The sequence below is a fragment of the Salmo trutta genome, chromosome 15 (genome assembly GCF_901001165.1).
Source record: "Salmo trutta chromosome 15, fSalTru1.1, whole genome shotgun sequence".
NCBI lineage: Eukaryota > Metazoa > Chordata > Actinopteri > Salmoniformes > Salmonidae > Salmo > Salmo trutta.
Window position 1 is genome coordinate 53,683,481 of NC_042971.1, and position 24,814 is coordinate 53,708,294.

Sequence of the window (24,814 nt, forward strand, 5' to 3'; positions counted from 1 at the left end):
ATGCACTGCTTCTGCATCTCCTTGTGTTGGGTTGCGTAATCACATTAGATGCATAAATGTTTTGGGTCCTGCATTTAGGTCAACAGGCGTTTCACGGTTGACCTCATTCTAACTACTGTTCCCTGAAGGAGAATGATCTCTGTGAACCAAGGCTGCCTTGGCCAACGGGGAGCCACAAGAATCAATGGTAAGGCACCCACTTCAACGTAGGCTGAATATAAACCACTGGCGGAAACGTGTAAAGGAGGGTCAGCAACCACTTGTGTGCCAGTTTGTCTGTTCCTGTTTTCTCGTGAAGTGTAAAGATTTACATCTTTAAAAGAGCGCCAAGCCTCCTAAAGAATGCTACACGATTGTCAAGAGAACCTGCGCAGCAGACTAGTAGAGGAACAGTGCCAGCCGTCCCCTAGTCTAGCACACAAATGATTAGAGCTGGGGCAGCCTAAGCATGCACTGAGCCGTGACATACAAGACTACAAACGTGAGTATCTTTTAATTTATTGGGGCATGGTCACAAACCCGAACCCAGCTTGTTAGCCTTTGTCGTTTCGGTCGCGTTAGCCATTTTACTTATTGCTATAGCCAGGCCAAGTATTTAGAAGAATAAATAATTGTTCATGATTAGGAAACTTATGAGAACCATACAAACTTCAGTACACAACATCCAGGGGGTGACCACGCTCTATCACTAAGGGACAGTTTTGTTGGCACAACGTACAGTCTCGTGTTCCAATTGTTTGTTTTAGTCGAGTGAATCATTCCTGTTCACACGAGGTGAAAAGCGGAATAATTCAAGGAATGAATCCGAGCCTCACATAAACTGTGGAAGGCGGGGCTTCCAGCGAGGAGCGGATTTCAGTGGACTTCTCAGGCGTGATTGTAGATCCTTCAACCGAAGTCGCTAGAGTGCGACTCCCCATAGTATGTTGTACTGAAGTTGACTGACTGAAAGGGAACTACCTCTTACACGAGTCTTGCAAGAAAGGAAATCTGGTGAGATGTCTCCTTCAGAGAACCGGGGTTACATACTGTAACTCAAATTTCTTTTTCAGTCGTCTTGGTTTTACATCTCACTATGGGACACTTGCAAAATGCCCCGATTGCCAATAGCCCGTTTCCTGAGAAGCCTGTTGTTGTACATGGTAATGTACCTCATCCATGCTAATCAGCTCCAGCGCCGAGGACTGTGTGTGCCAGGGAGGGCACAGTGTGAGGGGAACCCCAACGAGCCGCTGCACAAATCTCAGAGACGAGATGCCACTGAACAGTGCCCATGACGTGGCAATACCTCTAGTGGAATGTGCCTGGACATCCAGGAAAGACTGTAATCCCAGACAACTGTATGCCTTGGTGATAGCCTCCACTACCCAGTGGGAGAGGCGTTGATCACAACTCCGGAATGGCCTAGTCCTGTCCATGTAGATGTGCAGGGTGTTAAGGCGCCGCTGCACGTGTTAAGGCGTCACTGCTCTGGAGAAGAGAGCAGCAGAAGGTGGAAGGGAAAGAGGTCAGTGGCTTGACTATTACTATAAGTCATGGGAATGACCTTAGGACGTATCGTTACCTTGGAGTATTCAGAGGCAAATTGACTGCATGAAGGATGAACCGAGAGCGCATGAAGGTCGCAATTCCCTTGGCCGTGGAGAAGGCGAGCAACAGGGCTAAGATCCAGTCTGTGGCAACCACGTTCGGAGGCAAGCCCACCGAGTCTAAGTTGGACCTCTCACGTATAAGTCCCAGAGATCCATCAGCTCGGGATGAGGGTGGAATACAGTGTTTCCCATGGCGGTTTACCCCAAGTTACCCTAACAGGTAGGCCTACATTAAATTCATTGTGTTTATGCAAGTTTTTTGGGACCCCCTTGAGGCATCCCGACAACTCTATGGGTGTAGCCCATGGGGGTAGCCAGTCACAGGAGAAGGTGACTTGAGTGGCTCTGCCCAGAAAGACTCCAACAACGTCAGATAGTCTGAGAAGGCTGGTGCACACAGTAGGACAGATGTAGAATTACTCTGAGAGGAGATTCCATCCATCCTAGTCTTGATTGCCTCGAAGGAGTGGAGGTCAGTTATTAACTCCTGCCCTACCTCTTCAGTCTGGCTGGGTAGCACAAACTGAGCAGAGGAGAGAAATTCTTCTTCAGCTGCGTAATCCATTTCTTGGTCAGAGATTGCAAGAGACATGCCATCGTCCTCACTTCCGAATTTGTAGTAATTAAGGTCTGCCCTCTGGGAAAGATGGGGGTCCTCCGAATCAGCCTAAAGCGCAAGCCGGAGTAGGTTCCCCCTCCTATTGGACTTCATTGTCAACGGAGTCATCCTTGAGCAAGGATGAGGCCTGGGCAATACTTTCCATGTACTTCGCACTATGTCTAAGGACACCGGAGCCCACTGAGCACAATGCACACAACTAGCAGGGTCGACGAGAGCCTCCATAGCATAGTCAGCGCAGAGGAAAGTAGTACAGAGCGGAAGGGAATCCATTAGGGACATGTAATGCCAACAATTGCCGGGACGAGCTTTGCTAGGCTTGCACTGCTTTTTCTACCCCTTCCCTGGCGACTTCGCCCGGTAAGCCTGTCAACATCTCGTTTTGACCAGACGAACACAAATGGAATGATCGGGGGGCTAGCTACTCCACGTGCTGCTACTGTACTACAACACGAGCCAGGTAAGCAGATTAAGAAATCTTTATTTACCAGGCTGCTGGGAAATAAATGCAGTCTTTATGCCTTCGGTGTAGTGAAAGTATAGCTAAAAGGGATATTTACACTAAACAAAAATATAAACGCAACATGTAAAGTGTTGGTCCCATGTTTCATGAGCTGAAATAAAAGATCCCTGAAATGTTCCATACGAACAAAAAGCTTATTTCTCAAAAATGTGGAGCACAAATTTGTTTACATCCCTGTTAAGGATTTCTCCTTTGCCATGATAATCCATCCAGGTGGCAGGTGTGGCATATCAAGAACTTGTTTAACAGCTTGATCATTACACAGGTGCAACTTGTGCTGGGGACAATAAAAGGCCAATCTAAAATGTGCAGTTTTGTCACACAACACAATATCACAGATGTCTCAAGTTTTTAGGGAACGTGCAATTGGCATGCTGACTTGAGGATGTCCACCAAAGCTGTTGCCAGAGAATATAATGTTAATTTCTCTACCATAAGCTGCCTCCAACGTCATTTTAGAGAATTTTGCAGACCATCCGCAGACCACGTTTAACCAAGCCAGCCCAGGACCTCCACATCCGGCTTCTTCACAAACTGGATGGTTTGAGATGAGCCACCCAGACAGCTGATGAAACTGAGGGTTTGCACAGCCGAGGAATTTCTACACAAACTGTCAGAAACCGTCTCAGGGAAGCTCATCTGCATGCTTGTGGTCCTCACCAGGGTCTTGACCTGACTGCAGTTTGGCGTCGTAACCAACTTCAGTGGGCAAATGCTCACCTTTGATGTCCACTGGCACGCTGGACAAATGTGCTATTCATGGATGAATCCCAGTTTCAACTGTACTGGCAGATGGCAGATGACAGACAACGCATATGGTGTCGTGTGGGCGAGTGGTTTACTGATGTCAACGTTGTGAATAGAGTGCCCCATGGTGGCGGTGGGGTTATGGTATGGGAATAGATAAGCTACTGACAACGAACACAATTGCATTTTATTGATGGCAATTTGAATGCACAGCGATACCATGGCGAGATCCCGAGGCCCATTGTCGTGCCGTTCATCCACCTCCATTACCTCATGTTTCAGCATGATAATGCATATGCTCATGTCGCAAGGATCTGTACACAATTCCTGGAAGCAAAAATGTCCCAGTTCTTCCATGACCTGCATACTCAACAGACATGTCACCCATTGAGCATGATTGGGATTCTCTGGATCGATGTGTTTGACGGCGTGTTCCAGTTCCCGCCAATATCCAACAACTTCGCACAGTCATTGAAGAGGAGTGGGACAGCATTTCACAGGCAACAATCAACAGCCTGATAAACTCTATGTGTCGCGCTGCATGAGGCAAATGGTGTCAAACCATATACTGACTGGTTTTCTGATCCACGCCCCTACCTTTTTTGAAGGTATCTGTGACCAACAAATGCATATCTGTATTCCCAGTCATGTGAAAACCATAGATTAGGGCCTAATGAATTTCAATTGACTGATTTCCTTATATGAACTGTAACTCAGTAAAATCGTAGAAATTGTTGCAAGTTGCGTTTATATTTTTGTTCAGTGTAATTAGCTGGCTAACTGATGATAGAAAGTTAGCTGAGCCGTCGCGTGAAATAACAATTTCTGACTCGAGTATCTTGAGGTAGAAATGCATGGCTAGGTTATCTTTTACAGGGGAATGTAAAAGGGATGGTGTTTCAATGGTGTGGTAAGATGATTTAGCTATGGTCGTTTCCACACCATTGAAGAAACAGCACCGCTCGTGTTAGCCAAACAAACCGAATGGGGGTTTAGCCCAAAGGTTGCTAGCTAAAACACCTGTGATGCCGTTAGCCCACTAGCCAGCTAAGACAATCAAAAGTTCAGCTAGCTAACTCCGAACGGTGGGAACTGACAGAGAGCTAGAGAGTGGGATGCTATAACAGTGGAGCTCAAATAAAATTGTATATGTCAAATGCTTCGTTTACTTAAGGGGCCTTTCCAACAATGCAGAGAGAAACAATTAGAAATAATAGAAAAATTATATAATGAGGATTAAATACCAAATGAGCAGCAATAACTTGACTATATACAATGGGTACCAGTACCAAGTCGATGTGCAGGGGTACGAGGTAACAACGTTAATTGTGTTTAGGCCAGGCAACAGGTGTTCTGTAGCTACCCGACGACAAAAAGCACTGCTAACAAGTTATACCAACTTGTGACTCATCTCAAGACTTAATCTTGTTAAAATCAATGAGAGCATTAACGACAATATACCCAAACAAGTTGTTGTAAAATACTTTATAGAGCAGTAATCCGTATCTGAAATATAGCAATTCAACCAGTAGAACTCTGTGTTTTATGTACACTTTAATATGTTTTTTTCCCCCTCATTTTTTCTCCTGGTGCATTTCTCAGCCTGTGTTGTTGTATGTATGTGTGTAGTTTTTGTATGATCAATTCTATTAAAAGTTTTAAATAAGGGACATCATAATAATTGATTTGTTGAAACATCTCAGGATATAAAAGCTGGTGTTCTAACCATCATTTGTCCATTAGTGATGCCGATGGATCATTCCACTCTTCTCTCTGTACACTCATTCTTTTCTGCTCTTATTTAATCCCACCATGCCCTAGCCTTTTATACCTCCTCACATCCTTATCCTTCATTTTATCCTTACCCTTTATTTTCATCTTCTACACTTTCACTTCTATAATTGCCCCTACCAGGTAGGCCTGTTCAAAGCTTAGTACATTTTAGAACATTTTACAGTACCTCCCTCCCTGCACTAAAAACTGATCTCAGGTGCTGAAGAGGCATTTATTTAGGTGCAACTACAACACAAGCATGTTCGTTCCATTCTTCACTCTATACAGTTCCAACACCAGGATCAGATTCCATTCATCTACACACTATGGTTCTTCCAGGTCCTTTAACTACTTTTATGTTTCTTTTATACCTCTGTTATTTATATTTGATTTCTCTTTATACCTCTTTTATTTATATTTTATTCCTCTTTTATATCTATTTTATACCTCTTTTATATCTCTTTTAAACTCGTTTTACTGCTTCTTCTCACACTTGTTTTGAGCTTCCATTTTCTTTCTCTCTCTCCATCCACATCACTTCACACACTACCATTCAGAGCCTCACAGTCTATAGAGGAAGCATGTAAAGTACTGTATACATCGCCGTCCTTCACAATCTTAAGAAGGAGTGGCCTTATTCATTGTGTCCTTCCCTGTCCCACCCTCCCTCCAAAGTTTATAGTTCACAAGAACCAGAAGCACTTCTTCCTGCTTTTCTTGCCGCTGTGAGGGGGGCGTGCCGGTGTCACCGGCAGGGGTGTTTCCTGGCGGTGTGGCGTGGTGGGCTGAGGGATCACAGCGGGCAGGGGGGAGCCCTCTGGAGGGTCCTCTACCCTCCACGTGCGGGTCACTGCCCCCTCCTGCAGTCGGAAGTCATGCTCCACACTGCAAAGGAGGGAGAGAAGGAAGGTTTATGTCACAAATACCCATCTCACATGATCATGTCAACCTGAAAACTGCTGGCTTGGATATTTTCTTTACACATTGGGTGCATTCATAAATTCACTCTGGCAATCTACTGTGATATAAGTGCACTCTGGTTTGATAGTCTCAGAGTGCAGAATAATTGATGCATTTACGAACAACCTACAACCGGTTGTTAAGACAGGTTTCAGTAAACATAAAAAAACACAATTCAATTGTTGCCATTAACACAGTTACAATCACTAACCCTTATACAGTATACTCTTAGAAAAAAGGGTTCTTAGGCTCCCCATAGGAGAATCCTTTTTCGTTCCAGATAGAACATTTTTGGTTTCATGTAAAACCCTCTGTGGAATGGGTTCTGTATGGAACAAAAGGTTTCTACCTGGTACCAAAAAGGGTTCTTCAAATGGTTCTCCTATGGGGACAGCCGAAGAACCCTTTAAGGTTCTAGATACCACCTTTTTTCCAAGAGTGTAGCCCTATAACCAGGTCTGCTAGGGAAAGTAAAATGGCCAGAGTGAAGTGTTCTCTAATTTATGTCTGAAAGTAGCTAGCAAGCTAGCCAACTTTAGCCAGTTAACTTCGGTGCTTGACTGTCGTTGTGAGATCAGAACGCTCGGATCAACCCTACTCTTCAGCCCAAGCAGCCAGAGCATCCAGTATGCGCTCCGACCACTCTGATAGTGAATGGCTCTGAATTTACAAACTGAAAATCTGACAACACTCTGAATTCATGAATGTCCCAGAGCGCACTCTGACACTGGAGGCAATTTACCAACGCGCCCATTGTCCTTTCCTGCACTCTTAGAAAAAAGGTGCTATCTAGAACCTAAAATGTTTTTTCGGCTGTCCACAGAGAGGAACCCTTTGAAAAACCCTTTTGGTTCCAGGTAGACCCCTTTTGGGTTGTATGTAGAGGGTTCTTCCTTCCACAGAGGGTTCTACCTGGAACCAAAATGTTTTTTTTTATCTGGAACCAAAAACTGTTATCCTATGGGGACAGCTGAAGAACCCTTTTGGAACCCTTTTTTCTAAGTGTGCTTGGTTCCAGCAACTATGTTGGATAAGCAAGCAGTTCAGCAGAGTACAGCTTGGCTCGGCTTGGTTCAGCTTGACTCTGTAGTGCGAATAAACCAAAAGAGGGGTAGAAAAAGGAAGGGAAGAAATAAGTAAAAGAAAAGGCAGCTAAGATACAGTGTCAGAATAGAAGAGACATTATAGCTTCAGGACCCAGTATGTAGGTGTAGCGTCAGTTTTAAACTCTGATGCACCCCCTCCACAGTCTTTAAGATATTCGGGTGAGGCATTAATAAATAAACACATCGTAGATAAAGAAAAGCCTATATGGACAATATTTACTGGCTGAACTACTTTTGTCAGCAGTTGCACGCTCAGTATACGAAATTGTGCTTCCCACTGCAAACAGATTTCTTCTCTCTTTTTTGACTTTGCTGCCTGCTATTCTTGCTGATTACGCAGTGAGTGTCCTAGTTTGCTAGGTGGAGTTTCTCATCACAGCGCAGATGCTTAGATGAAGCGAGGAGTCCCTCTTTCAGTGGGAGGAGAGAGAGAGAGATGCTGAGGGAGAGACTTGACACAACAGCAGGACCCTGAGCTTCAGAAGAGCAACAACTGCAGAACAATGATACGTAACGGGAGCTTCATATTCCTCTCGAGTCATACTAGCTGTCAGAATTTGCCACACACACATTCAGGAATTCAGGCACTCAGACAGACGAAGGCAGGTAGAGTAGTCGACAAACAGCAGGCAGAAACACTAAATGGGAACATTACAGACAGGGTATGTCAAAGAGGATCCATCCCCACTATACACTACAGACAGTAGACTAGAAGGTGGTGGAAAGCCACTTCAAAACGAAACCTCTTTTCGTTCTAGAATGTAAAGAGCCTATTCATAGCAGCTTGGAACCTAGAGCGCGTAGAGGTCTGCTGTGTGGCGGACTGCTAAAGCTTCAAACAAAAACACAGACCAACTGCAGCAAAGCATAAATAGTGGAGAAACAGCATCAAACACTAGCTGAGTAGCCTACTCCCTCTGCCCCATCCTAACACACACGCACACGCACGCACACACACACACCTCACACCTCTGTACGCGCCACCACTATCCCAACATCACTCCCCCGGGGAGATATCCTGTGTTCGCGCTGTGTTCCTCTGTGCAAATGAATAGCCCCAGTCAGTGGGCCCAGCGTGATCAGGGGTCTAGGGCACTGGAGGGAGCTGTCCTCCCTCAACCTTAATTATCTCGGCTAACTTCGAGGAGCCTACGTAGTGACTACAGTACAGTGCTGTGGCAGGAAGCTAAGCACCAAACACAACACACGCATGCACATGCGCGCATGTGCACACACACACACAGAAACAGATTCCGATAGTGAGATCTGAGAGAAAGTGATAGGTATGGGATTCTTTACATGGGATCTTATCGCTGATATGCATCTATACACTGTGCGGTGTGTATGCATTTAATCTGATCTTTAATTAGATATTTTTGAAAATATTTGAAGACATGGTTATGTGAAGAAGTTTGAGAAAATACTGTAAGATGTTATCATATACTGTAAGGCAATATTGGACAGTTTTCTGAGTTTTTCTTGATTCTATTGGTGGGGGGTTGAGTTGAACACAGCTACAGCCTATAGGGACTAGGGAGAGGAGGATCAAAGAGATCCAAAGTCAACAATAAAATAAATGGGAATGTTCCTCTCAATGCTGAAAAGGTTTTAGCAGCAAGCCATCCCATTCTACTGAGAGGCCTGACCTTGCTCTGCAAACGTTTCTATCTTCTGAGACTTTACTTTTTAAACAGTTTTTTTTGGTTTGTTTCCACAACTGGGTACCGGTAGTATGCTGAAACAGTAGCGACCTTGTTCAAGGGCACCACAACAGCGTACCGCACCAGGGACTTGAATCAGCAATGTTCTGGTCACAACCCCACTAGTCGTCCTAACCCCAAGGTGTTACGGCAATATTATTAGAGAAAATAAACACAAGAACAGAGCCAACTATTGGCTGAAACAATTCTATTAAGGGTAGAGTGACACTCACTCACTCAGATGAGTGTCTGATCATCCAGGATGAAACACCATTTTGTCCAAAGGGAATGGGCTCCGGTGGATTGGATAGTAAAATGTGACCGACCAGCTCAATTCGGTTTTATGTAGCAAAATTTGAAATTGTGTTTTTTACATTGGATAAAAATAGAGACTCAGAGCTAGAAGATTGTATATCATACACTAACAGGTAAGGAACAATGGGAAAGTAATTCTGCTTTGAAAATGTATAAACTTGTAACCCCACTTTTGAGAAAAAGGCTCTTGAATGTTTTGGTACACCTACTGGAGAGCTCTTCTTTGTCTACACCCATTCAGCATTGTTCACAACCTATTAAGCCTTAGCCCCAACCATCTCTTTAAGGATTCACATGTGTAAACAACCAAAGATTTCAAGACTAAAAGCTGGTTTATATTAGGTCTATCGACATGTCTGTATACAGTTGTCATTCATTATAACAGGAAAGTAAACTCACAACAAGATCATTATTTGCAAGTTAATGGCGAGATAATTAGAAAAAATTGCTTACGGTTGTGAGTGTGATGAATTAAAAGCAGGGCATTCTACTGGATAATTGTTGAACTTTTCTCGTTGGCCTAATGTTAAATCCTAATTTGACTTTGGTGCAGGTCATGTTGTTCTTCACATTACCATCTCTGGTAAACACACACTATATCAAATAAAATCTAAGTTTATTTGTCACATGCACAGGATATAGAAAGTGTAAAAGGTACAGTGAAATAGTTACTTGCATAGTGGAGTCTTGTTTAGACGTAGCTAGTTAGCTAAACAATTAACCATAATCCCAACTCATAACGTTACTACCCTGCATGAATCTACAGGTAGCTAAACGCTCACCAACTAGCTAAGTTCAATAACCAGCAATGCAAATGGCTCTGAGTTACGAATAATTTACTACACATATCATACATGTAATGTTAGCTAGCTGCTTTAACTTGCAATGAGAATGACTTCTGACAAAATTAGAAACTAGCTAAGTAGACTCGCTTACCCGTATACACAATGAGCACTTCTCCCTTTCTGTCATGGATGCCATGGTTGCCCTTAGTTTGAAGATGTAATCTGGAGACAGGTGTTTTATACAATAGCCTTCGACTCCCTCTGCATTTGCAATCAAACGCCTGAATTTTCTCCATCTTCTTAGCTATCATACTCTGCTTTCACCGGGCATTCCACTGATTTCAAAACTCAGTCCTCCAGAAAGTGGAGAGCCATCTTTAAAAAAAATCTGAGTTAGAAAGGATTACCTACACATACTGAGCAGCTCATTATAGACAGAATAGTGCTACATGGCAAACCAATCCGAACTCATCTCTCAGCATGTCCAGCCCATCCATTATTTCAGACAATCATGGCTAGCGGGAGCATTCCTGTCTTTTTCTGTGGCTAAACCAACTAGGTTCATAATTTAACAATTGTATTTGTATTTACAGATGGCATACACATTTGTTATGAAGGCACATGAAAGTTTACATGTTCAGGAAGACATTTCTGCTCAAAAACGCATTTTGAAAAAAATGATGTTTACTTTCAAATGCCTCTCCTGTGAGGTAGTGACACAGATCACTACATTTATGATTTCAGTGTTTACCTGTTTTTTATGTATTGGAGATTAGATTGTACAATTATAGAGGCAGTAAAGTTTTATGCTCACCATCTGTGCTTGGTGATATTCCAGGGGGCATCATGTAGGAGTTGTTTGATTCAGGTGGGAGATTCAGTATGTCTCAACCCATGACTTTTATATTATATTCATATTTAGGAGTAGCTAGCAGTTAACCTCTTACATCTAGGGGGCAGTAATTTCACGGCTGGATAAAAAACGTACCCGATTTAATCTGATTATTAGTCCTGCCCAGAAACTGGAATATGCATATAATTATTAGCTTTGGAGAGAAAACACTCCAAAGTTTCTGAAACTGTTTGAATGGTGTCTGTGAGTATAACAGAACTCCTATGGCAGGCAAAAACCTGAGATGCTTCTGTTCAGGAAGTACCCTGTCTGAACATTTCTTGCCCTTCTTGATTATCTCTATCGTTTACAAAGGATCTCTGCTCTTACGTGACACTTCTCACGTCAACAATGGAGTCTCACAGCCCGGGAAAAACAGGAATGATGTAATTCAAAGCCCTGGCTGAAGCACACGAGAGCAAAAGCTGAGTGGTCAGTCAATGGACTAAGCCTTAGGCGCGTGACACGCCCCGCCCCCGGCTTTTGGTTTTTTCCTCAGTTTACAGACAGGCAGATTCCCGGTCGGAATATTATCGCTTCTCTACGAGATAAATTGCATAAATATTGGTTTTAAACAGCGGTTGACATGCTTCGAAGTACGGTAATGGAATATTTAGAAATTTTTTGTCATATTTTGCGTCATGCTCGTGGCCGAGATTTAGCGTTGGGATAGTGTCTAGAACGCACGAACAAAACGTCGCTGTTTGGATATAACGATGGATTATTTGGGACCAAACCTACATTTGTTATTGAAGTAGAAGTCCTGGCAGTGTATTCTGATGAAGAACAAGCAAGGTAAGAACATTTTTCTTATAGGAAATGTGATTTTGGTGAAGGCTAAACTTGCAGGGTGTCTAAATAGCTAGCCCTGTAACGCCGGGCTATGTACTTACATTATTGCAAAATGTGCTTCATCCGAAAAGCTATTTTAAAATCGGACATATCGAGTGCATAGAGGAGTTCTGTATCTATAATTCTTAAAATAATTGTTATGCTTTTTGTGAACGTTTATCGTGAGTAATTTAGTAAAATCACCGGAAGTGTTCGGTGGGAATGCTAGTTCTGAACGTCACATGCTAATGTAAAAAGCTGGTTTTTGATATAAATATGAACTTGATTGAACAGACATGCATGTATTGTATAACACAATGTCCTAGGTGTGTCATCTGATGAAGATCATCAAAGGTTAGTGCTGCATTTAGATATGGTTTGGGTTTATGTGACATGATATGCTAGCTTGAAAAATGGCTGTGTGATTATTCCTGGCTGGGTACTCTGCTGACATAATCTAATGTTTTGCTTTCGCTGTAAAGCCTTTTTGAAATCGGACAGTTTGGTTAGATAAAGGAGAGTCTTGTCTTTAAATAGCTGTAACATAGTCATATGTTTGAAAAGTGTAAGTTTTCGGATTTAGAGGAGTTTGAATTTCGCGCCCCGCCCATCATTGGATATTGGAGCAGACGTTCCGCTAGCGGAACGTGTAGATGTAAGAGGTTTTAAAGAACAGTAGGTGATGGACATTTCAATCAATCAAATTTTATAAAGCCCTTTTTTTACATCAGCAGGTGTCAGAAAGTGCTTATACACTTGGAGAATTTCTTCCACATTTACCAGCAGAAAACAGCAAGATATCTTTGTAGTTCTCTCCAAGGAACCCGGACTGAACATGCTAAAAGAAAATAACATTTTGTTTTAGTGGGAAACTAAACATTGTGCTAAAGTCACACTCACACTCACTCACTCACTCACTCACTCACTCACTCACTCACTCACTCACTCACTCACTCAGAGACTTGGACACATTTGCATTCTGTTCCACCAAGTACCTCATTGGCATTCAGTTCCCAAACTCTGACCATTCTTTGAAAATAGTCTCTCTTTTTACTTGAGTACACCATCAGGACGGGCAGATTGTGTAGTGAGCTATAAAGAATGTGTGTCATAGAGACCTAACTACCGTTGTTTAGATGTTTTATTACGTATCCAGAGGGGTGCCATTTTGTAGGCTGTTATCCTATTACTTTAGACTCTCCAACAGTATGTTATCAAGTGCTGCTGGACAACAGTCGCTGACACAATTGTAACTACTTTCAGGTATGAAACAAACAGACAATCATAATATAAAATTCCCAGTTTATGCTTCAAAACCAACTTTATAAGAGCTTTTAAAAATATGTTCTATTGGACTCAAAATTACATGACACACAGTAAGACATTGTTGGCAAAATAGATCGATGCAGTTCAATGCATGATTCACTAATACATTTCTTGGTAGTCCCAAAAAAATACTGCTATCAGGTTATAAATCAGAGATGGCCTGGTACATTGTTTGCTGCATCCTCACATTCGGGATTCACTCTTTCAGTTTCAATGATTCAATATTTCGAACAAAAACACACCACTGTAACTAAGGCTGTGAATGCCAATACAAACTAGCAAGGACAATGATCACAAGTCAGTCATAACGTGCCCAATAGGCTAGCGCACATGTGTCAAACACAAGGTCCGCGGGCCGAATAGAATACACAAGCGAGTATAAATAACAGTTGAATCATCTACTTTATGAAATTACAGTCTGATGCGCCAGCATCTGTGAATTCAATTTAAATTGCGCTGCTTTTGTGTGTCCTATAGCTATGTTTTTGTTATTTGGAGTTGTTAAACCCTTTTTAGATCAGGGTCACAGCATATTATGCACATCTGCAAGCATAGCAGCAAAGGCTGGACAAATATTATTGATCTTTTCTTTTGTTTTAATATGTTAAAATTATATATACAGCATCCTATGTACATAAGTGGGAATTATAACGGCCATATTTTTTCAAATAAAGCAATAAAGCAATAGCCTGCAGAGTTCTGTCATACTATCCAGGTCTATGCCCAAACAGTTCGAGATCCAGAAATGAGTCCCTCACTGTTGTCGCTTGTTATAGACCCCCCCCAGCTCCTAGCTGTGCCCTGGACACGATATGTGAATTGATTGCCCCCCATCTTTCGTCAGAGTTCGTACTGCTAGGTGACCTAAATTGGGATATGTTTAACACCCCGGCCGTCCTGCAATCTAAGCTAGATGCCCTCAATCTCACACAAATTATCAAGGAACCTACCAGGTACAACCCCAAATCCGTAAACATGGGCACCTTCATGGGCCCTCTAAATGGGCCCTCTAAATACACCTCTGCTGTTTTCAACCAGGATCTCAGCGATCACTGCCTCATTGCCTGCGTCCGTTATGGGTCCGCGGTCAAACAACCAGCATCATCACTGTCAAACGCTCCTGAAAACACGGCCCTTTCTAATCGATCTGGCCCAGGTATCCTGGAAGGCTGTTGACCTCATCCCGTCGAGGATGCCTGGTTGTTCTTTAAAAGTGCTTTCCTCACCATCTTAAATAAGCATGCCGTTCAAAAAATGTTGAACTAAGGACAGATATAGCCCTTGGTTCACTCCAGACTTGATTGCCCTTGACCAGCACAAAAACATCCTGTGGCGTACTGCACTAGCATCGAATAGTCCCCACGATATGCAACTTTTTAGGGAAGTCAGGAAGCAATATACATAGTCAGTTAGGAAAGCAAAGGCTAGCTTTTTCAAACAGAAATTTGCATCCTGCAGCACAAATTCCCAAAAGTTTTTGGACACTGTAAAGTCCATGGAGAATAAGAGCACCTCCTCCCAGCTGCCCACTGCACTGAGATTAGGAAACACTGTCACCACCGATAAATCCACGATTATCGAGAATTTCAAAAAGCATTTTGACTCAAACCTAAGTGTATGTAAACTTCCGACTTCAACTGTATGTACAGTCACTGTGGGGACAACGTCATCGATGCACTTATTGATGAAGCCGTTGATTGAGGTGGTGTATTCCTCAATGCAATTAGATGAATTCCGGAACATATTTCAGTCTGTACTAGCAAAACAGTCCTGTAGTGTAGCATCCGCGTCATCTGACCACTTCCGTATTGAGCAAGTCACTGGTACTTCCTGCTTCAGCTTTTGCTTGTAAGCAGGAATCAGGAGAATATAACTGTGGTCAGATTTGCCAAATAGAGGGCAGGGGAGAGCTTTGTATGCATCTCTGTGTGTGGAGTAAATGTGGTCTAGGATTTGTATTCCCCTGGTAGCCCATGTGACATGCTGGTAAAAATTTGGGAAAACTGATTTAAGTTTGCCTGCATTAAAGTCCCCGGCCCCTAGGAGCGCCACTTCTGGGTGAGCATTTTCTTCTTTGCTTATGGCCTTATAGAGTTGGTTGAGAGTGGTCTTAGTGCCAGCTTTGCTTTGTGGTGGTAAATAGACGGCTACGAATAATACAGATGAGAACTCTCTTCGTAGATAGTGTGGTCGACAGCTTATCAGAAGGTACTCTACGTCAGGCGAGCAATACCTCGAGACTTCTTTAATATTAGACATCGCGCACCAGTTGTTATTGACAAAAAGACACACACCCCCACCCCTCGTCTTACCAGAGGTAGCGTCTCTGTTCTGCCGGTGCATGAAAAATCCCACCAGCTCTATATTGTCCGTTTCTTCGTTCAGCCATGTCTCGATGAAACATAAGATGTTACAGTTTTTAATGTCCCGTTTGGTAGGATAATAGTAGGTCATCACTTTTTATTTTCTAACGATTGCACGTTACCAAGGAGAATGGAAGGCATTGGGTGTTTACTTGCTCGCCTCTGGCTTCTCAGCAGGATCCCCGATCTGCGTTCCCTTTTCTGGCGTCTTTTCTCCACGCAAAAGGCGTGGATCTGGGCCGGTTCCAGTGAAAGCAGTATATCCTTCTCATCGGACTCGATAAGCTCATCACGCTCTGGCTAGCGTTAGTTGATCTTGCTATTGTTGATGTGCTAAGGCAAATGAGGGAGAGATAGCCTAACTTTTCATGGTTGTTTGATCAATAGGACTGTGAAGTTCTCAAATGTAAGAGAACTCCCATGGTATTTGCATATTTACAGAAATCCATTCAGGTTTATTTTGTGGCTTTTGGCAAATGCGTTTTAATGCTCTAAAGTCGCGCTGTTGCTACTACCTGTAAACACATAGTCCAGTTCAAAGTGAATGGCAGGCCCAAGTGGCAAATGGCTAATATGCATATAGGCCTACTGTAGCTCTGATTGGCTATGGCGCACCGGTCTGCGTAGACTCCAGTCCTGGACAAGACAGATGTTTTTATTCAATTTTATTTACTGCAGTGTCTATTAATTGTTCAAACACACGGCTACTTTCCCACTCTATATTGCTATAAAATTTTCACAAATGCCTTACTATACGTCATTCCCAAACATTCTATGGATTTATGAAAATGTGAAAAGGACCATATCTAAGTGCTTGCTTGTCAGAAAATGTAAAAAAAAATTGTCCGATTCTTCCTGGGAGTGTACATGAACAGATTTTAATAAGATTTCATGTTGCTAAAACACTGTCAGTTCGACTTTAAATATGACCTTTCAAACTGACATTTTGTAGTAGAACTAAGAGAGAGGGGGTGCACTTTCAGTATATAGCTTTAATCCAGCTGCATCATAGGATCCTAATATACTAAAGTACACACACAGAGAAATAGATGCAAAAATGCCTGTGTGTATGCTTGTATGTGTGCGTGCTCTTTAAAACAGGTAGTTTGGCTACTCAGTGGTGGTGGATTAAAAAGCGAGTTGAGGTGATGGATGGCTGGATACTGCCTTTGTTTGTCCTGAGACTAACTGCTGCACTGCTGAGCTATTGACTGATAGCTGCTGGAACGAAAGGGGCTGATGGATGGATGGATGGATGGAAGGAAGAAAGAAAGGAGGGATGGGTGGATGGATGGATACAGATGATATTTCAGGAGGAGAAGTGTGACAGTCGCCTTACTGGTGGAATGGAGGGATGGGGAAGAGAGAGAGAGGTAAATATCACTTAGCATCTCTCCAACTGTCTCTCCCATTCACTCACACATGAACACACTCATAGCGACCACGTTGAGCTTACTCTTTTCGTTTGTTTTTTAGCCTTTTTACATTTTCGGACTGTGAAGGTTAAGATGATCCCAAGGGGAGAGGCAAAAATATGGTTGAGGAGTGGAGCGAGAGAGTGGTGGAAGGGGAGGGTAGGGGAGGGGTGTGCGGAGAGGCAGGAAATAGGGAATGGGCAGGAACACACTTAATGCTCCACAAAACTTGACATCCTCGGGCGACTGATGGAGGACGGTTGTCACCGACAGCAGCGGCCAGGCACATCAACCTGACCACAACGTTTTTTTAATGGTGCTCTGTAAAAGGGATGGAAGAAGGAATGAATGCTGAGAACTACTGGTGCAGTCCATTAGGTGAGAACTACTGGTGCAGTCCATTAGGTGAGAACTACTGGTGCAGTCCATTAGGTGAGAACTACTGGTGCAGTCCATTAGGTGAGAACTACTGGTGCAGTCCATTAGGTGAGAACTACTGGTGCAGTCCATTAGGTGAGAACTACTGGTGCAGTCCATTAGGTGAGAACTACTGGTGCAGTCCATTAGGTGAGAACTACTGGTGCAGTCCATTAGGTGAGAACTACTGGTGCAGCCCATTAGGTGAGAACTACTGGTGCAGTCCATTAGGTGAGAACTACTGGTGCAGGCCATTAGGTGAGAACTACTGGTGCAGTCCATTAGGTGAGAACTACTGGTGCAGTCCATTAGGTGAGAACTACTGTTGCAGTCCATTAGGTGAGAACTACTGGTGGAGTAAAAGGAACAGTGCAGTGATATGAAATTACACTTTTATAATTAACCTAAAGCAATCATACCTATTCTTACTTCAGAGTTGTTGCTTTATATGCGGAAGACACATTTCAGTTGAATGCATTCAGTTGGTCAACTGACTAGGTATCCCTTTCCCTCTCCTTTATTATATTTAGGCTCTCCCAGACTTCCACCACCATAAAAATACTTTTAGTCGCCTGAAGCAAACGAACAGTCTTTGTCTGTAACTTTTTTGGTTATTGAATTATTCACCAAAATACTTTGTAACATTTACAGACATTTCTGTAAATTAGAATAAATGATATTGAGTCTATCTGTTAGTTTAACATTATTGGACAAATAGAACCATCTCACTGGTTGATTCAATGTTGTTTCCACGTCATTTCAACCCAAAACATCTATTTGATGAAGTTCACTCAACATGGAAAACTGATTGGATTTGCAAAAAAGTAATCAACCAATGGGCATTTTGTGTGTTTTTTTTTACCTACTGGTTGATTCAATGTTGTTTCCACGTCATAAGTTTAAAAAAAAAAAGCCCATTGGTTGATTACTTTTTTGCAAATCCATTCAGTTTTCCATGGTGAGTGAACTTCATCAAATAGATGTTTTGTGTTGAAATGACGTGGAAACAATGACATGGTGACATTTTTAAAAAATCATGTTTTTTTTACATATCATATATCATATATTCTAATCAAAACAAGACATTGAACTGACGTCTATGGGATCCTTCTCATATTGCATCCAAATAGCAGATGCATCCTCCTACATTAAGAGACGACCTATTTCAGCAGATTGGGGATTGTGCTAATGTAAGCTGTTTAGCTTGGCTAATTTAGCTGTGGGTGTGATATGAGTGTGATTAGTATTTATATGACACAGCCACATTAGGCAGTTTATTCTTGTTATGTACGCCACTCTCTTCCCGTTTCAAAGACATGATGGCATGACACGGATGAATACCATCTGGCATCAATATTGGCATGAGCGGTAGCTGTGATTATTGCCAAAGACAGCATAAACAAGGGCTCTCTATCGCTTTCTTTCCATCTCTCTCTCTCTCGCACACACACACACACACACACACACACACACACACACACACACACACACACACACACACACACACACACACACACACACACACACACACACACCCAGAGTTTCAGTTTCAGAAATAAACACCTGCAGTCACATACACACATACTATACAACAAATATGTTTTACATCTCAATGGAGTACACCATTAAATTAATGTCATTTATGGATCCCTGGTTTACAGCAATAACAACATGTGCCATTACATTATATCACAGTGTGCGTTATTGTATCCTATTATGTTCACTTGAAGGTGTGTGTAGCTCTATTATAATGTGGATCTTGCTGAGAGAAGAGCCAGATCATGCTGGCTGAACATCATAACCCTGTGCTATTTCATCCGAATGGGAATCGAACCTACAGGGTTTCTTCCACCTCTACCCTGTGAGCCGCCTGTTGCTCCATGGCCTGGCTGCCTCCGAAGGAAAGATGGATTGCATCAGGAGCACAGCGCACTACCGACCCTGCCCTTTACAAACACACATGCACACGTGTGTACACACAAACCATCTACTCTATTGTCCGCCTCATCCACAGGCCGCTAACTCAGATACACTGACAGGGTATATTAGCGAAAGGTCGGCGTAAAAAAAATCGGACAAATCCCTCTTTAGAAAAACCTGATGCCTACTCATCTAGTTCTGCAGAATGCACACGGCCAGTCTATCGTTTAGCGCTTTACTCTTTCTGTTATTTTATTTCTTCCCCTCTCTCTTTCTTTCTTACACAACCACCATACACACACACACACACACACCATTGGAGGTCGGTGCCATTTAAGATGAGGGAGGACGATTCTTTTTTTTTATGAGCATGGCCTTATTTCTATTACAGAACATTGGATGATTGTCGTTCATATTCCATTCACCCAGCTCGATGCAACATCAATAGGTTTAGGCTACTACATGATACTGTTATTTTCCCTATACCCAACATGAGATTGCTACAACCTAGCCAATTAATGAAAGTTTACAACGTAGGTGCACACAGGTCAAGAGAAAGATTTTAGGTGGCAGACTGACATATGGAGAAACAGTGACACATTCAATACCGCCTTGCACAGTCTTGCCTGCATCTAGCTGATCTACGGTGTAATCATTAGTCCAACAGTTGCAAACAAGAGTTTCTATTGGATAAATTCAAGTATGTTTATCCCCATTTTGTTCCATTTGCAAAACATTTTTCAACAGAATGAATACACATAAACAGAGTTCACTTTCATAGCAGCCACTTTGTAGTCCTTCTCACATTTCCACTCTCTCCTACATTTGAATCATTTAGCAGACACTCTTATCCAGAGAGTACTTAGTACATTTTCTTTGTACTGGTCCCCTGTGGGAATCAAACCCACAACCCTGGCACTGCAAGCACCATGCTCTACCAATGGAGCTACAGTACATGGGACTCTCCTTTGCTCACCTTTTCCCTCCAATTCTGGACTTCAATGTACAAAATATCAGCTGTCTGTGACCAGGCAAAAAAAAAACTTTCCAAGCCAAACCACATAACCGCTAACCCCTATATCATTGTCACCATATTAGCTAAAGTAACATCATAGTCAACATAACTAATAGAACTAACACGTTAGTAAACCCACTACAATCATGCAGTACAGTAAGCAGTCAGTAAGCAGTTTAGCAGTTACACCGGTGGGCCCCGTGTCAATAAATTAGTAAAACCAAAAGCTTACCTTGACTAGGAAGAGTTCCAGTGTTGGATAGTCATAGTCCGAAAGCTGACATAGCATCCCTCTGTTTGAGCCGGGTGTTTGAGTTGGCAAAACTAGCTAGCTGCATTTGATAGCTACTGTAAGTAAGTGAAAGTGAGAAAAAAATACTAAATTATGAAATGTCTCTCTCTCTCGCTTCTCCATTTTTGAAAGAAATTAATTTGTTCCAAACTGTTCAACTATTGTCTTTCTCTCTCTTTGAGTCAACTACATTTTAATTACTATGTAAGTCTGAGAACCATGAGCCTACTAGGTTTTGCATTGAAGTCAATGTACCCAGAGGAGGACAGAAGCTAGCTGTCCTCCGGTACACCATTGTGCTACCCTACAGAGTACTGTTGAGGCTACTGTAGACCTTCATTGCAAAACAGTGTCTTTTAATCAATTATTTGGTGATGTGAATATATTTAGTATAGTTAAAAAGGATAACTTTTTTTAATGTTTTACTATTTTTATTTGTATGAAATTCACTGAGGAGGATGGTCCTCCCCTTCCTCCACTGAGTCTCCACTGACACACACACATACACATACTCATTTTTAGGAGCCTAATGTGATTTCCTACTCTGCCAGGGCTTTCCGCTACCTTTTACGATCGTTTCAGGTACTGTCGTTGTCGTCAATGTTTAATGAATGACTTTAGGGTTTGCACCGGGTGAGAAGACTTCCTTCCAGAGATGTAGTCACACAGAAAGTTAATCTTGGTCAGAAGTCAGTATGTGTTTGTAAGGCATAACAAAGGAGACTAGAAGACGAAGGATATAGTGGCTGTTCTGCTGTTGTATTGTAAAGCAGGTTTTGATTCGTCAGGGCATAGGGAAATATTTTGTTCTAATTCATTCAGTTGTCAAGGTGGAAAACAAACCGGTAAGTAACCCACCCACGCAGTACCTATTCCTCTCACCTTCTGTGGCCTCCCTTCAGTCTTCCTCCCTTCCCTTCCTCTCTCCTCCTCTTCTCTTCTTCCCTCTCCTCTCCTCCTTTCCTTTCCCCTCTCCTCTTTTCCCCTTCCCCTCCCTCTGAGTATGCACCAAGCTTTCCCCCATCATCCCTCATCCCTCTTTAGGTGTGAAATGTATTGGTATTCTGCGGAGCAGAGAGATGGGAGGGGAAAGTGACACAGCCAATCTAATAGAGGAGGCGGTCATGCCTGATGTCTGTCAAAAAACATATTTCTGAGGATCAATCCACGAAAATACCCAGCTGTCACATCCTATGGGCTATCCCTTTTCACAGAAAAATGTCTTCATGTAGTTGCCAAGCCCTGCTACGGATCGGGCTCAGACTCAGGCTCCGCACTGAGGAAGTGAGGGAGATGCCAATGAAAGCAGACGTGAACCCAAAACCCGGGACGATAGGAGCATTCTGGGTCTCTGGAGCTCTGCAGCCAGCCAGAAGCACATTATGAATGTCATAAGAGGAGTGAAACTTACAGTGGTGATTTTAGCATGTAAATCTTGATGGGGCAAACTCAGCATTTTATTTTAGATGCATGCCAGCGAAGCCACTACACAACATAAACAATACATTAATTGCACTATAATGGTGACAAACGGTGCCCACAAACTGTTAAGGCCTACATAAAGCTGTGCCAACAGTGGAGCTTTCATTTCAGCACCATGGAGTGAATCCTTACCACCCCTACACCTGGCGGAGCCTCGTCTAGCAGAGAAACAGCTCATTCAACCACATTTACTTGCTTTTTAAAAACCATAGCGGATATGGCTAATTTGCTTAAATAAACATGTTTTTTACTGGCTCCTTGTGGATTTGTGTTACTCGATAAGAACCACATTCTCCTTCAATAATAATGAATGTCGACATGAGTTGACTTTTGAACCATACACAAACATTACTACATTTATGTTCAGTAAATTCACAATGTTTATTCTTATATCATTAACAGCTCTAAGTATAAGTGCAAGCAAACAAACTGCGATGAGGTAGGCCTATTCGTTCAGCGACAGGAATTCAGAGAGATGTTCAGATAAATTCAGCCAGATGTTGAGGCCAGAACTTTACTCTTCTTTAAGTCACAACACAGAGAAAGAGAGAGAGATGGAGGGAGAGCGAGAGCGAGACGTGGACTCAGAGGTTAGCCTACTATTTGACATATTTTATCTTGTGGTCTAAAAAGCAAGGAAAATACAATCACGAGGATCCACTTTAATAGACAATATATCGACGCACAGACAGCGCATTAAGCTAACAAAACAACCCTTGCAATATCAACTGGAATTACATGTGTCTATTACTGAGCGTTTTTGTATTTACATTTTTTTAATGGGAAGTGACTGTCACTGGCGAACATGGTTACAGACCCAACAACAATATCCCTCCTCGTGTAGAAAAGCACATGAGCTGATTATAATACACAAAGTAAACAAAACAATGATATGTATCATTCTAACATGACCTAAATGATGAATAAGATACTAATGTGATAGCCATATAAGAAATATAACAATGGAGCTGTATGGCATAACGGGAGGAGGAGCGGATAAGAGGCAAGCCATCATTTCGAATAAGACATGAGCAAGCTGAGACTGATGTAGCCTATATGCCTATTTTTTCATCCACACAATTTAATGCACGCTATGATTCTGGCAAGCACGTACTGTACCTACTCTCCTCCGTCTGTTGGTTGTGAAGGTCGCGGCTTGTCTATATGTGGCGTCTAGCTGAGCCACAACGTTTGATTTCCCCAGTAATCCCAGTTTAACAGCGTTGTCTACTTGTGATGCACAATTTTCATGTTTTGAGACAGTAAGCCACTGCTTCCTTCCAAACCACATTGTTGAATTTGCAATAACCGACTTGTTTTGTAATGTTTATGTAAAATGGTCCAAGAGCACCGAGATGCATGATATTGACATGATCAGTCCAATCAAAGCTACGGGAAATATAACATGAACTGACATCATTTTATCTGTGGCCAATGACCTTGAGCCTTCTTGGATGGGCATTTCTACTGTAAATCTACGTTAACTTCCCAGGTGGACTTGAACTGCCTAGTTCTCCCATAGATTCAGCGGTGATGTAGTGTCCCCATGAGTGACAGAACCCTGAGCCAATCACAGCATAACCAGAGTACGCTCTGTGCTTTCACTGGCTGGCACTCCACCACAGAAAGCACTGTGCTATTCTGAAACAGCTGCGTTATGGAGCTGCCTTACTCAAAGTAAAATACCATGTTTTTATGCTGCTTTAATAACTCAAGGATTTAAAAAAAAATAATTACATTGTTTGCTAAACTGATATGTGACACAAATAAATGCCAGAATTACATGCAAAACAGGCCAACTTGTATTGTTATTATTATTTTTTAAACAGGTGGGGTTGCCACTGGAAAGGGGGCTCTTTCACCACAGCTGATGTCCCTTGAGTGACAGAAGGAGATGCTGTGCTTTGTTTCTACTAGATTCTACACTTTGCACTGGTCTCAAACACACACACGCACACACACACACTCAAACACTCACACACTGGATCTTTTTGGAGGGAATGTACCCGTTTTTATATTTTAACCCCCGCACAGTGCGCAGTGTGCCCTTTTGCTAATACTTACAGCACAGGAACTGGCAAGGAACTGGGACCTTGATGGTTTGAGTGAGTCATGTCCTTTTAAAAAAATGCATTTAATTCCGTTAAAGTCTATCAATTCCTGTCATCCCTCTAAGGTTTTTTAACATGCAGAGAGCGTAGCATGCTTAGTCGCAAGGACAGCTCAGTCCAGCCCAGTCCAGCCCTCTGGCTCGGATCCTTCAGACACCGACCAGACGGGTCGTGAGGAGAGATGTTTTGTCCCTTTAACTCTATTGTCACTTAAAAAAAATATTTTAACACATTGATGAATATTTAAAGCAGATTAATATTTCAACGTGGCACACCACAGTCAGGAGATCAGAAAAAAGATAGAAAAAGCAGCAGAAAAAGTGAAAGAGAGGAGAGAGGAGAGAGAGGGGAGAGAGACGAGAGAGAGGAGAGAGAGTGAAAGAGACATTGAGATGCAGGGAGAGTCACCTCTTCTTCTTCCAACATGCAGTCTCGCTACTCCTCTGCCTCGCCCAGGTCTCTTCTCCTTTCCTCTCCTCTCCTTTCCTTTCCTCTCCTCTCCTCTGATGCATAGTCAGTCAGAGGACAGTATAGTGTGTGAGAGTCCAGTACTGTCACCCAGTGTTGTGTCAGTGGAGTTCTGTTGCGGGAAAGCGCTGAGTCATGATGTGTGTGTGTGGAGAGAAGGAG

General features: G+C 42.6%; 1 protein-coding gene across 3 annotated transcripts in view; it reads right to left on the reverse strand.

The window, feature by feature from the left end:
* Positions 1 to 5,273: 5,273 nt before the first annotated feature.
* The window catches only part of LOC115149344 (mucin-2), a 59,664-nt gene continuing 40,123 nt past the window's right edge, over positions 5,274 to 24,814 (reverse strand). For 2 of the 3 annotated variants that reach the window (XM_029692138.1, XM_029692139.1), the window contains exon 4: positions 5,274 to 6,139. In XM_029692138.1, coding sequence (XP_029547998.1) covers positions 5,938 to 6,139 — 202 coding nt within the window. In that variant the 3' untranslated portion in view covers positions 5,274 to 5,937. The remainder of the gene's footprint in view (positions 6,140 to 24,814) is intronic. The other variant, XM_029692140.1, reaches the window with a different exon arrangement.